The sequence below is a fragment of the Athene noctua genome, chromosome 1 (genome assembly GCF_965140245.1).
Source record: "Athene noctua chromosome 1, bAthNoc1.hap1.1, whole genome shotgun sequence".
NCBI classification, from domain to species: domain Eukaryota; kingdom Metazoa; phylum Chordata; class Aves; order Strigiformes; family Strigidae; genus Athene; species Athene noctua.
The window spans coordinates 52,443,472-52,460,828 of NC_134037.1; the positions used below are offsets into that span (position 1 = coordinate 52,443,472).

The 17,357-nt window shown below is 36.5% G+C and overlaps 1 protein-coding gene across 3 annotated transcripts in view; it reads left to right on the forward strand.

Moving 5' to 3' along the window:
- Nucleotides 1-17,357, forward strand: part of ARMC2 (armadillo repeat containing 2) — a 67,846-nt gene that overhangs the window by 35,124 nt on the left and 15,365 nt on the right. For all 3 annotated transcript variants that reach the window (XM_074923305.1, XM_074923312.1, XM_074923322.1), the window contains 3 exons: nt 1,653-1,873; nt 6,420-6,565; nt 8,767-8,866. In XM_074923305.1, coding sequence (XP_074779406.1) covers nt 1,653-1,873; nt 6,420-6,565; nt 8,767-8,866 — 467 coding nt within the window. The remainder of the gene's footprint in view (nt 1-1,652; nt 1,874-6,419; nt 6,566-8,766; nt 8,867-17,357) is intronic.

The following is a 17,357-nucleotide window of genomic DNA, read 5'->3' on the forward strand; positions in this document are numbered from 1 at the left end:
TAATTTGTCTAATTCTTCTTTGAACTTCTGTGTGCCTCTACAATCTATCTCATAGAGCATCAAGTTCCAAAAGTTCTCTGTCTGCTGTTTTAAACCTATCCTTTTTTCATTGTGCCCCTGCCTGTAGTTCTGCAGGATTTGTAAGAGTTTCTACAGTCAGCTTACCCTCCACTTTAATGATTTTTTTTTAAACCAGTCATATCACATAGCCTCTGCCTTCTCCTCTTCAGACTGAGGCATCTCAGCCTTATAGCTCTCTCTTTGAAAGGATACTGTGTCATTCTCTCAGTTGTTTTAGTAGCCTTCTCCGTACCCATTCCAACTCCAGTAGATCCTTCTTGAGATGTACAGAACAAAACTGTCTACAGAAGTCAACATGTGTCTGCACCAAATTTTATAGAAGTGAAATAATGCTGTCTGTGTTGTTGGCCATCACCAGAAAGGATATTGAGAACAGTCACTGGCTTTTTTTAGCTGCTGCTGCACATTGAGCCAATGGTTTTGGAGAATCGTCAGCAACGACTCTAAGATCTCTTTCATGATTGTAACTGTATTTGTGTCATACATGCACATACACTCCTTTCAAATATGATAAATATGAAGAAAATTACAGTGTATGAATGATAATAGGTATTGATTGATGGTCATTCCTTTCATTAAAACTTCATTATGTTTTTATTAATGTAGGCCTTGAACTTGCAATTGCTGCATGTGCATAAGTTAAAGCATATGTGTATATCTGCGTAAACTGATTTCTCACATCACCACAACCCAAGTGATTTATCTGACCACTTGGCAGTTGGTGAGGGTGGTGAGAGTTTGGACAAGAGCCTAGAGTGTGTGTACTTCATCCATATACACCCATATACTTGGAGAGTTTCAACCTGAGCTGAGACAGAAAAAGCTTTAGAAATCTCTTAAGTTTAATGAGGTGGGAAAATGTTTTTATTCAACTGGATAGAACACAGGAAGCATAAGTAAATGTTAGTTTAAATCAGTTACTAGAAATTCAAAAGAATAAAACTGGTTAGGATTACTTATTTATATAAGATACACCCACCAAATTCAGAATGTCTCAATTTGACTGTGAAAAGTACATTGGGCTTGTGCTAACAACTGTTAGTTTGAACATTTCAGATATCTGACAGTGGTAACATAAAGCAGAACTGTTACAGTAACTTTACCTACATAAAAAGTAAATCTAAAAAGGCTAGGAACACGCTTCAAATATCAGATTCGAATTAGGCATCTGTGCTTTTTAGTGCTCCATTTGAGGTGCTTTAAAACATTTGATTTTTAAGGAAGCAGTGGGAATAAACCTCTTTAGAATGTCTCAAGTTTAGTACACGAAATTCCAGGCACACACAATAACTTTTGCAAATCTTGATGGATGATTTCAGTGATTACTGCTATGTCTTTACAACTGGTGCTGGTTCTTGAAGCCTGGAAGAACAAAAGTCAAGCCCATTCTCTTATTCATCAATAATTGTTTCTTGGTTTCAATCCAAATACCCAATTTTTCTAGCCCACTTACTAGAAATCTAAGAGTTCAATTTGAGTTTTTTTTCCCAGTTGTTAATCTCTTCAATGACTGGACTGTATTAAAAATAAATGTTAATATTTGGCTTTCTGAATAATGATTTTCCTTTTAGATTGTTTGTTGGAGGTCCTGAGAACTGAAGATCTACAAAAAAACAACGAAGCTCTCCTGTATTGCATGGGAGCTATAAAATTCATGTCTGGAAATGCAGTACTACTTAATGAAATGGCCAACAAAGGAGCTGTTGAAATGTTTCTGCAATTAGTGAAGCAGATTAATAATATAAAGGAAAATGACACACATTTCTCCAACTTGGGTCACCTATTAGTCCAGGTTAGCATTTACTTTTATTTCTAAAAGTACATACTTCAAGGGCAAATTAAAAATTTAATTAGAGGAGATAAGCTAACCCTGTGTGCCACTGACAGAGTTGTACCTATATTTGAACAGGATTTTTTTTAAGAAGTTTAAATGAAGTTGTTCAGGGCCTAAATTCAATTATCATAGATATTTTTGTGTAGTCAGTTTTAAAGGCTTTAGAAATTCTGAAGGTAATAGAAATATTTTTAGGTACCTAATAAAAACAGTTTCTTATTATTTTATGGTGCTGACAGTGTTCTGGATATTATAGTAAATAGATAAAAATGTGTTCCCTGTCTAAATTCTTTAAACTGAAATAATAAATACAAACTGATTCTCCTTGTGCCTTGTCATGTTCTTATTTTCTTTCCTAACTGGTCATGTCATCCTTAAGTTCCTATATAAATTACAAAATTCTCTTTTATACGGTTCTATCTTTAGAATTGGGAATGTTAATTTTTTTGTGGCACTGTGAATTCTCCAAACAATTCTAAAATTATCTGTGCCATTTTGTTGATATTACAGTTTATAGTCTATACAAAAATTGTATATGGGATTTCCAAGCCTTCTTTTTCAAAGAAGGTGTACAAACATCAGGTCTGCACATAAGCAAGATTTTAGTGACTATATTTTCCTTGAATGCTGCTAGTTAGACTTTGTAAGTCCCAATATTACTGCAGTGCTGCCTTAAGCTATTAGTTTAGTTAGAAACCCCCTTTTGAAAACTATTGAGGAAGGATTGGGGGTCCAGAACAGGTTCTGTTCTCAGTGTAATTTGCAAGGTGAACACACCTAAACTATAAAAGTAAGTTTGGATGAAGAAGTAGAGTATGATGCCTCACATATGGAAGCTGTGCAGTCATGTCAGTGGGTGGAAATTTAGGTTGCAGTTTTGGTAGGCATTTTAAAACCTAAATTACGGATACGTATCCTGTATGTCTTTTCATGTTTATATGGTTTAAAAATATTCATCCTTCTGAGAGCAGGAAGGGGATGGTTAAAAGCAAAGCATATTACTTTACTGACATTTGCTGGCTGCTGTTGGCATTAATCCTATAATACATATAATGGCAATCCTGTTGAGTAGAAAGAGGTGGAAATTTATGTTAAATAGATATAAAAAGAAGTTTTTGCCAGTTGGGACATTTAAAAAGAACAAATTATGTCCAAGTAATAAAGCTAATTAATCAGATTATTTTCAGCTGTTTGGTTAGCTGTCTGAACTTCCCCATGACTTTGCAGAAAATTTTTTTTCTTCCATTATTTGTATGTGGATAAATTTAGGGTTTTAGATTGAGGGTTTAATTTGCAAATGTTTGAAAGGAAAATGTCACATTTTACACTTTTTTTTGGGGGGTGGTGGTGGTGTCATTATTATCTGTGCTGTTTTTACTATGATTGGAAGTGTAGCAAAACTGGTTTGTACAGTTTGAATAGACTGGCTGTTTCTAAGAACGCCTTGAGTATTTTGTGGAAAAGTCGATATGACAACGGTCTCTGGCTGAGGTTGCTGTTTCTCTTGTTTGTATTCTCTTCCATAGTAGTACAGATACTTTATTTTTCTTGTGAGAAAAGTGGTGATTCCTGCTGCTATGGAATTCCTGTGTAACTTTCTCATATCGGTTTCTTCAACAAATCTACATTAATGTGCACCATTTCTTCCACGTGACCTAATTGTTCAGTCATCGTAGACAGATGTAGGAATAGTTCTGTTTTCAGGGATATAGCATCAAAGAAAGTTTATTCTTTGATTCATGTCTTTAGAATAAAGGAAGTGTTCATGGCATACTTTAACTGGTAGCAGAAGATCAAATATCCAGTGATACACAGAAATAATGAATAAATATGTGTCTTCAGGAATAGAGAGCAAATTATATTGGAGGAGAACACCTTAAATACTCACAGTAGTGTCTGAGGGAAGCTCTGCCATCTCTTAATCCTGATAACTGAAGTATCTTAGTTAACTGGGACCAACTCTTCATTCTTTAACGGTATAATTGCACAATCACCAGATGGCAGTGTTTTATGTAATCATGACAGGTCCTTTTTGTGGTAATACAGTCCCTCTCTGATTTCTTTGTTGTTACACAATGGATTTTATGCAGAAGTCCCACAGTACAAGAATAAAAATGTTTGTAATCATTATTATTTTTCCTTACTAGAGGACATGAAACCAAGGTCATCTTTGACTCAGTTTATGTTGCTTCACCTAATAATCTGAGTCTATTTATACAGAATATGGTAATGCTTATGCAAAAGGCAAGGCTTTTGAAGTGTCACTGACAAGACTTAACAAGTACTTCATGTTCCTTAATTGAAAAGCACTTAAATGTCGTAGTCTTTAAAAATAGCATTTGTCTGCTGTTAAATTTTCTGTTTGGGTGAATTTGATCTTTCACATGGCAACGTAAGGATTCGGGCTGGTGGGGATTGCTAAAGCCAATTGTTAGGCATTTCTCCCTGAATCATGGTGTCTGCTTGAAGCAATCATAATATCTCTTGAATTCATCTGCTCTCTGGATAGCTTCCACTATTTTTTAATTTGTACTCTTCAAGTTTCACTTGCGTACTAACTGTTCTTTTGTGGGTATATATGAACTTCTGAATTTCATTGTCTCACACATTTAAGCGTATATGTTATTTTGCATTGCTTTTCCTTTCCAATCTGTCTTTGTGTCAGGATGCCTCTTAATAGAATTTTTTGAACAGTCTAACTGTCTCAGGCAGTGAAAAATTTTACTCTTTTTGGAGACCTCTGCACCATTATATATGAGTAAAGATACTATTTTTTTACATTATCTAATATATAAGTCTCTTTTCTGCAGTTAAAGCCCTGGTCTGGGTTTGAACAACATTTTTAATATGTGGTTTATCCTTAACTTTCTTTATTGTGAAGTTTAGCTAGAGCTCAACAAGTATCATTCTAGGTTGACTGTGAACATCTTGTGGAGTGCTGAATGGAGTTTTCTGCGTCTCTTCCATTTGTCAGGAGTTTTTCCTCCAAAACTATTGAATAGCAAAGTATTTGATCAGAATATTTTAATTTTAAAATATTTCTGAAGTATTGTGTTGACTTTTGAAGCATTGTGACTTGTGAAAGAATACCTATCTGGAAATGTGTTTTTTGCAGTTGTTAAAATACCAAAAACTTCCAGGTATCTTCTTAAAATATGATCAATATGAAGCAAATGGCTTCTATAGGTTCAGTTTCTGTTTATTCTGAATATAGCATACATTTCATATTTAGTGCTGAAGTAAAATCTATTCACATATCACATTCACATTAGCATATAATTTTTTTCCCCTCTGTACCTTGCTTCTCCATTTTGATGTGCTGTTCCTTCTCCTATTGTTCCATTACAGAACATCGTGTGGTAATCAAAGACGTGCACACTTCTGAAGTAGGGCAGCAGATTTGAAAGCTGCTGGAGAATGGACAGAGTAGTGCATAGAATCCTATGATCAAAAGCTCCTCAGACACAACAGCTTAACCTGCTCTTTGTCAGATTTTTTCCTTTAAAACTAGCCGTTACATATCATTGGACAAGCAGTCCAATTCAGTGATAAAATACTTAATTTCTAGAGTTTTTTTGTGATTACAAACAATTTGCATAGCCTTTGTGCCTTACCAAACTACATTTAAAACCAAATTGAAGTTAAATACCTTACTCTTAGAATAAGGAAAATTTGAAGACTTCCCATACTCACATTAGATTAAATGACTTCACATTAATTTTATAGTAAGTTCTGGTTTAGATCAACAGTTAACTTACATATCATTCATTGCCTGTCAGACCTTGGCATTTGAATACTCTTACCTTGGAAGAGAACCAGAACATTTCAAAATATGCAATAGCTGATTCATTTTGCATATCTACAAGTGATAGATATTTTATGCTTGAAATAGAACAGTATCTTCTGAAAATATTTTGGTTTCTCCAAAATAAACCTGAGGACTTAAGCTTTTCATTTTTGTACTGTTTGAATAGTGGATTTCTCTTGATCTTGATTAACTCTCAAATTTTTAAATGAAAATAAATGTTATTGTCTTTTAAAATCAGTTCATCTTCATTTACAGCCTATAATTATTATCAATAAAGCTATTATATATCAGTATTAATTTGCAAGAACGTAAATTTGCAAAATTAGATCTTAGAGAAAAAATCTCTTTATCCACAGCATTTCCCCTAATTTCCAATTAGTATATGGTTGTATCAATGCATGCAAGATTTAAAAATATATGAAAGATCACGTTTCCCTCAAAGGAGGAGGTTACATGCAGGCAAAGACCATTATCAGCCTTTCATTTTCAAACAATTATTTCAGTATACACAATTCTGTTACTTGCACATTTCCTGTTATAATTTATTGGTAGGTACATGGCTGCAGAATGTTAACAGGGCATTCAGGCTGCCTTAGACGTTATAAATGAGATCTGAGCCTTATTAAATTTTCAAAACACAGTGGATTCTGTTGTAAACGGTTGTGATTAATAAATCTTTAAATATTCTATATGCAGCTGACAGCTAGTTTACGAAACTTGGCTGACTTACCTCCGGCAAGGCGCCAGCTCCTTTGCAACGGTGCAGTCTCTGAGCTCTGTGTGGCGCTAGAGCAGCGTATGAATGATAAGGATGTATGCACCTATATTGTCAGGATATTCAGGTATGTACAGAAAACAAACAGCTATTTCTGCATGCAGTCAGTGTTCCTGCTTCGAGTGACCCCAAAGAGGACAGGATCGAGGACTGAAATTGGGAGATTTACATTGAATTGGGTTTTTTAAAAGCTCTGTGTAGGTTTTAATGTTTTTGTATGGTAATTGTGCCTTTTATTAATAATTGTTTCATTGTAGCCATACAAACTGTGAAAAGTATTTTTGTTGTATTGTGTCATTCTGTGATCCCGCAGGTTCTGACTGAGATTTTTGAACTACCATTGCTTATATTTTAAAGCTGCATAAATTTATTAAGTATTTATTAATCCTATTTTAGGCCATGTTTTTAAAAAAAAAAAATGAGTGAGAGAAATTACACAAGCTTAAATCATGTCGGGGACTGTGTATTGTGAAATAAAATACAAAAGAGAGAAAATAAGATCAGTGTTCATTGTTTTGAGCTGTCACAGAGTGAAGAGATTAATCTGCGGGATCAGGGCTTGCCTGTGCAGATGGAAGTGCTGGAAGAATCTCAGTTTTATGAGCAGCTCAGTGCCTGCTTCCCAAGATGTGCTTTTTAAGAGTGAGATCAGTATGAGTGAATCACCCAAAAAGATCCTTTTGTAGTCTGAATAGTTTCTCAGTCAGAAGTCTTTCTAGCTTGCATGTCCAGTGCTAAATGGACTTGCAAACAATTTAAGGATTTTGAAGAAGCTGTGAAATTAACTGTTTGTAATTTCAGGAGGAGTTGTATTATAAGCACAATTTATGAATGTCATTCTGGGTGAAGTATTTGCCATTGCTGCGTTGTTATTGTATTGAGTCATGGTGCCTGTGACTCTGTGTTCACTGAAGTTCTGCTATGAACTTCTTTTCCTGTTCATCCCCTCCAAATTATCCATCACGTTCTCCTTGCTAGACAAGATCAGGTTGGGCTTTGAAGAGCAGCTACATAAGGGACTGTCATTCCTTAACTCTCCACAGCTTAAAACAGGCAAATGTGATCCTTTGCAATTTGTGCTGCTTGTATAGCATGTGAATTGCTTTCCCACTTCCATGCCAACCTTGTCCGCATCTCTGTCTCTAATTTTGTTCCTAAAAATGAGTTGAGTTCTAGCAATAATTGCAGCACTTGGGGCGTATTTACTTCTTCTGAGAAGAGAGCATTTCTTTTACTTGCAAAATGCCGTGAAAAGTGGGGTATGGGCTTGTAATTAAATGTAATCGATACTTACACTGTAATTCTGACAAGGACATTTACTTGATCTAGAATTCAATACGGAGCAAAAGTAATTTGTCTTATTTAAATTTTCCCACTGCTTCAATTTTTTTTTCTTAAGTTTAGTGAACTGCATGCTCCAAGGATACAAATTAGCCATAAAATCAATTTAATTAGCTTTCTGGAAATTGCAGTTACCAAAAAAAATTATACTGTGCAGTACAGAGCACAGATTTGAATTTTGTTGTGTCTAATACAGAATTATTCTTTTCTCTCAGTAACTTTAGGCAGTTTCTTTGTAGAGAATATGTTCAATCTGTTCAGATTATTAATTTCTCTACATCTGTAAATCTTATAATTGTTTGTAATTGAACATACACACAGATATTTGCTGTTTCGACTACATGGGAAGTAAGAGGTTATCCTAGTTTGTTGTGTTATTGCAGTACTTCTGGTATGACCAAAGCATGTCTAATTTTCTATTTTTGTAATGGTCAAGGTGAGCAGTATAGGACCAAAGCAGCTGTTAAGGAATACACAGAGATAAAATCATGACTGCAAGAAGGCGCATTCTCCATATTTGCTGATCAGAGATGTGTTCTGTTAGTGCTGTCGCTGGGCTCTACTGGATGTGCCATAGGAAGGGACCCTTTATTTCCTCTCCTGTCTGACTTCCCATGTCATCTTGAAATTACAGTTCTCCTTTAACGTTAAGAAGTGCTAGCGTTAGCATACTGTGCCCATATGGCAAGCAGGTTGGGAAGCTCCTTATGTTTGCTTCTTCCCGTAATTCACTGCAGCGAGGAGAGCTAGACTTCTGTTGTGCTCTTATGTAACTGCATATGACTCCACTAGAAGTCAGAGTATTGGCATTCATTTTATTTGTTGGAAAATACAGCTCTGAAAGTCAAAAGCAAAGTGATTTTTTTAAAAAAAGCTTTTGTGGAAAAAAAGTGTTTTCATTTATATTTTATTTTTGTACCTTTGTAGCAAACTTTCTTCCTACAATGACTTCTGTGGAGCTTTAGCAGACTGCTCCAGATGTTACATCTTATTTTTAGCCCTACTAAACAAACACCAGAATCAGCAGGTCAGTTTTTTCATCTCTTGATTTTTATATATTAATCCTCTGATGTGTCTGTGTATTATTGTGTATAAGCTTGTTTTCAGTGACCTAGTTTTATGCATTTACTAAATAAAAATTTTTAAATGGTTGACAGCATTTCTAAGGGGTAAATAATTGAAATGAAATAATTTAGATTAAAAATTCAAAGCAATATAGAGAACAGATAGTTGATTGTCTGTCCTTTGCATGTGTAGAAACAGTCCTTTGAGTACTTAATTATTTTTCTTTGTTTTAAAAAATGCTTCTTAAATAGTTTATTTGAATATTTAATAGTAGGAAATGGTTAGGATTTCTCCTGCCCTCCTCCCTGGCAAAAGAAGTGTGAATTTTCCAATTAAACAATTTGAGAGCAGAGGAAAATTTGTTCTTTGATAACTGTATTAAAGTGTCAGAATGTCTCTCTCGTCTACCAGAGAGAAGCATCTGCCTAAAATACCACATTTGGAACATTCACCTAGAAATAAATGTTTAGTTTGTCCAAATGCCTCTTATTACAGAGTGAAACTGTAAGAGTATACTTGCTACCAACTTCATTAGAACTGCAAGGGTCAGGTGTTGCTGTATTGACTTGCCGTATCGTAGTGATCTTTCCTACATTTACTGGAGCACCAGGCTCTGGGAGTTTGGTTCAGGATCACAGTTTTAAAGATTGCCATGTTGGTGAGAGTGGAATGCCCCATGTATAGCAAGTTACTCGGCTCTACTGCCAGGTAGGATTTAAGAAGAAAATAGTTTTTATGGGTGGAACTGGGTTCCAAAACACAGAACATTTAAGAATTATTTTAATGTGATTTAAAGGAAGGAGCTTTCTTGCCTGCTCCAGCATCTAAAGTAGTTTGAGGACATTTAGTTACCCTATACAGTTTATCCCAGGGTTAGTAATTCCTGGAGAATTGTTGGAAGGAGGCCTTTTGTGCTGCTATTGTTAAAGGCAGATAATTAAGGTAACCAGATCAGCTATGCTGAACAATCTATTCTTTCTTTCTCTTGCCAAATACAAAAATAATTTCTCCCTTTCCTGTTTACCTGCCTCCCGATTTTCTGTGATAATACACATGGAAAAGGAACAAAGATTAAGTAGTTGTTTCTGTTGTTCTAAATGTCTGTTGATTAACATTTCTTCAGCATATCTGAGTATTTCTAGGTTCAGGCTGCTCTTGCATTGTATAGTCTTCAAAGACACTTTAGTAAAACACTATGTAAATGCTATGTAAATAACATGAGAAATATCAAAGGCATGATATTTTACTAGATTTATAGTTATTTTTTCCTTGTGAACATTGTATTAAAACCTCAACAAATAATGGGACTGAGAATAAGCAGTTTGAGTAACATCTTCCCCTCAGTCTTCATCTGTAATTTTATGGGGCACTTTTCTAGGCTCTGAGAGAGCCTCCTTCAATAGCTTTGTGTCATAATGAATTGTAGGGTTATATATAAATTCAAATTGTTTGTTGTCAGATAGTGTTCAGAATTTAGTTTCTCATTTTTCTACTTTATTAAGTGGTCCTAAAATATATCTTTAACTAGATTAACATTGCTTTTTTGTTAAACTAAGAGTTGTTTTATCAAAATACAAATTAGTAAAGAAATAGCTGGTGTATTAAAAAAAGTTATTATGTTGTGATGATTATATATGCAGTGTCTTCAGAATAATTATTTCTTACTGCAGTTTTTAAACAAGCATGCAACTGTCAGTTGTCAGCTTAGTGAAGCCCTGCAGAAACAAGAAGAGGGGACATGGATAATGTAATGCACCACTTTTTCTGTAGTATATAATAAACACTTGAGCTGTGAGGAGTGCAAATGTTTTTCCTGAGGTGTAGCTGGCACTGCTAATCTTTCTTTTAATATGCTGACAGCTAGTGAGTTACAGCATGAGTTGGTATGTGTTGAAAAGAAAACAAGTAACAGCAGTGTGAGTAAAATTGTCTGCTGTGGGAAGAAGCAGCAAAGAGGAGATAAATCAGTATTATTAACTCAATGCATTAAAAATCCTCAGGACTAAGAACTGGTATGTTAAGAAAGGAAATGTGTATGTTTTCTGAATTTTCAGGTTGCAAAGTTTGTGGGATCAGGTTTTTTTACTGGCAGTCATGGCAGCTAGAAACAAACTGGGGAAAAACTAAAAGAAAACCAGCATTTGGACTTTCTCAAGTGCTTTATAACTGTGATTTTTAAAATAAACATTAAATATAGTGAAAATAAGAATGTGAGCACTGGAAACAGGATTAATAACTTGCTCCCACACCACACACTGAATTCCACAGCTGCCACCCAGATAGTCTCTGTTCTTCTCACCACACTGCAGTTTCAGCTCTTTTTTCTTTTCTCAGCTCGTTTTGGGTAAAAGAGTCAGAAGGAGTAGAGTAGTAGTAATTTAACTCTGTGAGAAAGACATCTGGGGAAATTGAGTTGGCAAGACTTGCTAAATTCCATGTGTCATAGTCTTAGGTAAGGAGAGGAGTACAGAAGATTGGAAAGGTAGGATCTGCAAGGTAGGACTGGGGAATTCAGTGATGCTTTTCTCCACATCTGAAGTACACGTTCTGTTGTACTTCACTTGCAGTTGGTTTTGGAGCTTACTTGTGTGGAGTAATGAAAAAGTGGGTGCCAGATGCCATGAAAGCTGTCAGAAGTGTTTTTGTAGAGCCTGTCTTGCAGGATGAGCTTTGCATGCTTCTGTTTCTAGTCAGCATTGTAGTCTTTTGCCCATCTCCAGAAATCTTTTTACAAGATGTTGTTCCCCCTCTCTCAGATCATTATCATCTCTAAATGCAGATAGGCTATATAAAGGATGACTTTCTCAGGCTGTGGTTAATGTCATAAGTCACAAGGAGGGCATGCTTTTAGAACAGAGGGATTGCCTAAAAAGGACCATAGCTTCTATCAGTATGTCAGACACTACCTGAGCTTAGGTGGCCTTTTGGGGCCCTGCCAGCTTCTGTGTAATCTTTTATCAGTGTACAGTTAGGAGTCTGTTTTCAGCCTTAAGTTCACAAACACAGAGTGTGGTACTAAAATGCGCATAAAAGAAATTTTGTGTCTGTTGTATAGAAAAGTCCCTTTATACTTTAGTGTAGATTACTTTTTTAATTAGGAAATGTTTGTTAAGAATCTGACATCACTGGATGCAGCAATTGCCTATTTAGCAAAAGAACAGTCACACTGGGTCACATGGAAGGTTCATCCAGCCTACTATCTATCCATACTTAGCAGTGGTGAAAATCAGATGCCTAGAGAACAGTAAAAACACTGCAAGCGTGTAGTGTTTTTACTGTGTTATGCTTTCTGTATATACTTAACAAACCTCCAGTTCTTTCTAGTTTGGAAACTTCCTCAGCCAGCTGTGGTTCTCTGTGTGAAATAAACCTCAGTGGACTTCTTTTCCATGAAATCCTATAGTCTACCCCATATAAACGTCTAACATATTAAACATCCATTGGCAAGTAGTTGTCATAACAACTACCCATTGCACAGATAATTCTCTTTGCTTGTTTTGAATTTGGCCTTTACTATCTTTATTTGATTCCTTCCAGTTCTTGTATTGAAAAGTCAAGTGAATATTTAATCCCTAGTCATTAATTTCACACCACTCCTGACTTTCTAGACCTTTGTCATATCCTCCTCAAGTTATCTCTTTTCCACACTGAAGAGAATGCAGTGCATAAGCAATCCAGGAGGTTCCTGGAATTTGTTGATGAAAACTTCCTTCTCCAAGTGACAGAGGAACCAATGGGAAGAGGTGCTATGCTGGACTTTGTTCTCACCAAGAGGGGCTGATGGGGAGTGTGAAGCTCCAGGGCAGCCTTGGCAGCAGTGACCATGAAGTGTGGCCAGCAGGTCGAGGAAGGTGATTCTCATACTCCATTCTCTTGAGACGCCACCTGGAGTCCTGTGTCCAGCTCTGGGATCCCTAACATAAGAAGGACATATACCTGTTGGAGCAGGTCCAGAGGAGGCCATGAAGATGATGAGGGGGCTGGAGCACCTCCCCTATGAGGACAGGCTGAGAGAGTTGGGGTTGTTCAGCCTGGAGAGGAGAAGGCTCCAGGGAGACCTTATAGTGACCCTCCAGTACTTCAAGGGGGCTACAGGAAAGATGGGGAGGGACTCTTTATCAGGGAGTGATGTCAGAGGGGTAACAGTTTTAAACTGAAAGAGGGTAGAATTACGATAGATAAAACGAAGAAATTCTTAACTGTGAGGGTGGTGAGACACTGGGACAGGCTGCCCAGAGAAGTGGTGGATGCCCCCTCCCTGGCAGCGTTCAAGGCCAGGTTGGACGGGGCTTTGAGCAACCTGGTCTAGTGGCAGATGTCCCTGCCCATGGCAGCAGGGTTGGAACTAGATGATCTTTAAGGTCCCTTCCAACCCAAACCATTCTATGATTCTGTGATTCATTCTAAGAGTCCTTGCTTACTTGGTGCTTTCTGATATAGAGGCTATTCTATACCATTGGACATCCATGATGCTTTTCTCAGAACTTTTTACAGTCCTGTGCCCTGTATGGTTTTTTGTGATGAGGTAACCGGAACATGGCAGTTAAGATATGGCCATATCATAGATTTGCGTGCCTGCATAAGTTTATTTCCCAGGACTTTCCCGAATTTTATTTTTTTGTTGACCTCCTGTAAGCATTAAACCCCCATGAGGAATCTGTCATTAACCCCAAGATTGGTCTCCAAGAGGTTATGGTTGATTCAAAGGCTGTAATTTTATATGTGATGGTATGACTGTTCTTTGTTTTCCAGATGCATCATTTCATGTTTGTCTGCATTTACATTTCATCTGCTGTTTTATTATCAGTTGACTACAAATCTTTTTTTCTGCTCTTCAGTCAGCCTTCATTTTTGCTACTTTGATTATCTTAGTGTCATCAGCAAACTCCTCCACATCCCTGCTGTCACCCACTTTACCATGTTTGCGGACAAGTTGAGTACAACTGATCCCAGCACAGAACCCTGTGGAACTCTGCTGGTCATCTTCCACCATTGCAGGAACTGCTGATTTATTCTGTTTTCCATCCTCTAATCATTTATGTATACCAGTACATTCTCCCTTACATGACTGCTTAGTTTCACTAGGATTTTCGTGAGTGACTTAGTCAAAAGTCTCCTGAAAAGCCACACGGGTGATATCAGATAGATTCCCTTTATACATGTTTGTTCATCCCCTCAAAGAACTTAAGAATTGGGTAAGTCAGGACTTAGGATTCTTTAAAGCTGATTGTGTTTATCCAACAGTCCACTTACTTTATTGTTCTTTTTTTATGGTTTCTTCTAATTTATCTGGTACAATGGCTTGAATCTCACTTGGATCTTTTTCTAGTAATAGAAGTCATGTTTGTACCCTTCCAGTCCTTAGGCATCAATGCAGTTTTGAGAGGTTGTACATCACTGTTAGTAATTAAGCTATTTAATAAGTTTTTAGAACTGTTGGGTCCAGTCCTGGTAATTTCTTACTGTTTTTCTTACCCAGTCCTAGTAATTTCTTACTGTTTTTCTTATCCAGTCCTGGTAATTTTCTTACTGTTTGTTTTGTCAGTCTGTTCCTTAAAATTGTTTGTGATCCCTTTAGTTTTAGACAGATCCTCTGATGAGACTTTCCCAGGGAAGGCTATAGCTTTGACATCTTCCTAGTTGCTTTCACGGTGAGCCTGAATCAATGCAGAGGACTCATTTAGCTTCTTTGCAATGACATTTTCTTCTCTGAATGCTCCTTTTTCCTGATCATCAATTAGTTCTGCTGATTCTGACAAACTTCCTGGTCCTGATACATTTGAAAAGATTTATTATTATTTTTGCATCTCTTGCATCAGCTAGTCGAACTGCACTAATTTACAATTATAATTTGCATGCTGCTTTACCTGTTTGATTTAACTATCAGTTGGTCAGAAACAATTTATTAAATGAAGAATAGAATTGCCTTGTCATCCTCTCTAAGAAGATGTCTGCATTTATCAGGTTCGTTGTGCCTGGATCTGCCCAGCTTTCTTCTCAAATGCATCTACCAGGTAGCCGGTCCCAAATCAGTTTATAGTCTTCTGTGAGCAAGCAGGCTTCTGCTTATGTGACTTTTTCTTGTCTCCCTCCAAGAAAAAGACTCATTTTTAGGGTTGTTGAATGTCCTTTTTGCTCTTAAGCTTGCTGCGGTGGGGAAGGTTTTCACACATGGGGCCTGTAAAGGCAGAGAATTTGTCCTCTTTGTTTCTGGCTTTGTTTATTAGGTAAAGGCTTATCTCCATGCAGTGACTGGCCTTCCTGCTGACATCAGTGTTCTTTGTGCTTGGGTTACTCACTTTTCCCTCTGTGCCATCCCTCATTTGGGCTGAGGACAGCCGTTTGTGTGAAAGCGTGATACATCATGTCACAAAACTGACACAGCTTCCAGTAACCTTAAAACTGAAAAAAAACCCCCTAGTTCTTCTCTGGGTTATCACCTGCATTGCTTTCCAGTCTACTTTGTTGAACAGCCACACCAATAGTTAGTTCCTTGTTCACAAATACTGAGGAAACAATATGGGAGAGGAACCAAACCGTGAATGGAGATTGGGTACTGTTTATGCCATCACTTCTGCTGAAATGCTTGTCAAGGTAACCCTATGAAGAACTTAGATAATGTGGTTCTTTTGTCCTACATTTAAAAATACATATTTTCAGTTGTATTCCTCCTCTCTCTAGCCCAACATTATAATAGTGCTTTGGACAATTAAAAAAAGTTATGAAGGGAAGCTAGTAATTGACTGTTGAAGAACAAAAATATAACATTTTTCTCCTGTGTTTTGTGTGTGCACATGCATATTCATAACTGATAATTCATTCTCTCTGAATTAACTTTTTTTTCGAGAAGGAAGTATCAGGAAAAATATTCTGAAAACTCTGAAGGAATTTCCCTGCTGATAAACCTGAATAACCACTGAAGGTCACCCTTTCCCTATAGTATGATTTCTGACAATATGCTGAGCTGATAGTGTATTTGCATCTTCCTAATACTTTGTTGTTAGTTGGCTTTGAGTGTTTGGGGAGGTTTTTTGTCTGAAAGAGAAGGCAAGAATGGTAGGGAGAGTGCAGAATATGTGATACATACTCTGAATATAAAATGATTAGGAATGTAGAGCTCAAAGTTTGTGGTCAACCAGCCTTCATTGGCGTATATCGTATAGAAACATGCTGTTCTGGTATATCAAAAGATACAAGAGACAGAATGTAATTACTAGATAGGTAAACATTAGAATGTCAAATAAGAATAATAAGAAGAATAATAAGAATATATTACTGCTTGGCCAGACACTAAAATATTTTGCTCTAGCTTTTGATATTAATTTCTACAAAAGATGCCAAAAGCTTGGGAGCAGCTCTGAAAAGAGCTAAAAGAATGATTAGAGTTTAAAAAAAGAAACAAGATTAAGCAAATTATTTTATCAGTGACAAAGGTCAGACCATTAGCAAGTTGCCTATTAATAGAACCTTCACAAGGAAGACGTTTCTGTTGGTAAACCATCTTTTAATCTACAAAAAAAGAGATCATAAGAAACAGTGGCTCAAACTGTACAAATTTAAGCTAGTAATAGTAATAATAAAGATTTTAACCAGGGAGGTCAGTAATCACTGGAGCAATACCATGGGGGATATGGTTTTCTACTTTTTTTCAATTTGTGATTTCTGAAATGTTTTTTTTAGAGAGTGTACACTGCTTTTCATTAAATATTGTTCTGGTGACAGTGTGTTTGCTTTTCTTCGTTACCTTTCCTAGATCTCCAGATGTCCACAAACAAGCTTAAGGACATGCGTTCTTCATTGCTAGATGTCACTAAGTGCAAATGAACCCTTTTCTGAAAAGTTGAAGTAAACAGATCACATTTTGGGCTGTAGAAATTATTGGGTAGGGTCCTCTGCCATGTCATACACAGAAATATAACTACATTCTTCTAATGGCCTCTCCTTCTCCTCAAATGCATTCATATTTGCAGGTGAAGGAAGTGTTCCTTCTTTACTGACAAAGTACTCCTTGCTATCACTGTGGCAAAGCTTCTCCTCTCTGCTCCTTATTTCAGGTCCCTTAGTCAAGAACTTCTTTATTTCCTTTTGATAATTCCAGGGTATTCTACACAAACACCCTCCTTTTTTTCATCTTTAAACCGAGTTTCATTTTGGGTCAGTTGTTATTTCTGAGTTTGACCAGGAGTTTTTACAGCTGGAACATCAGTTCACAATGAATCCTTACTGTGTTTGGAAGCGATTAGCTCCAGGATGGTGTAACTCCTGTTATTTTGTCTATAAGTAGACTGTCAGACTCTGCAAAGAAAACTCTCAAATTTTCTTTCCAAGGTACATCATAAAGCAGAAATACAAATTTGGAAATGAAGTGTAAATTAGATTTGAATGAGAAGCAGTTCATGCTGCTGTGCAGGTGGTAGAATTTTTACTACCTCCATTGAAGTTTGTGTAACGTA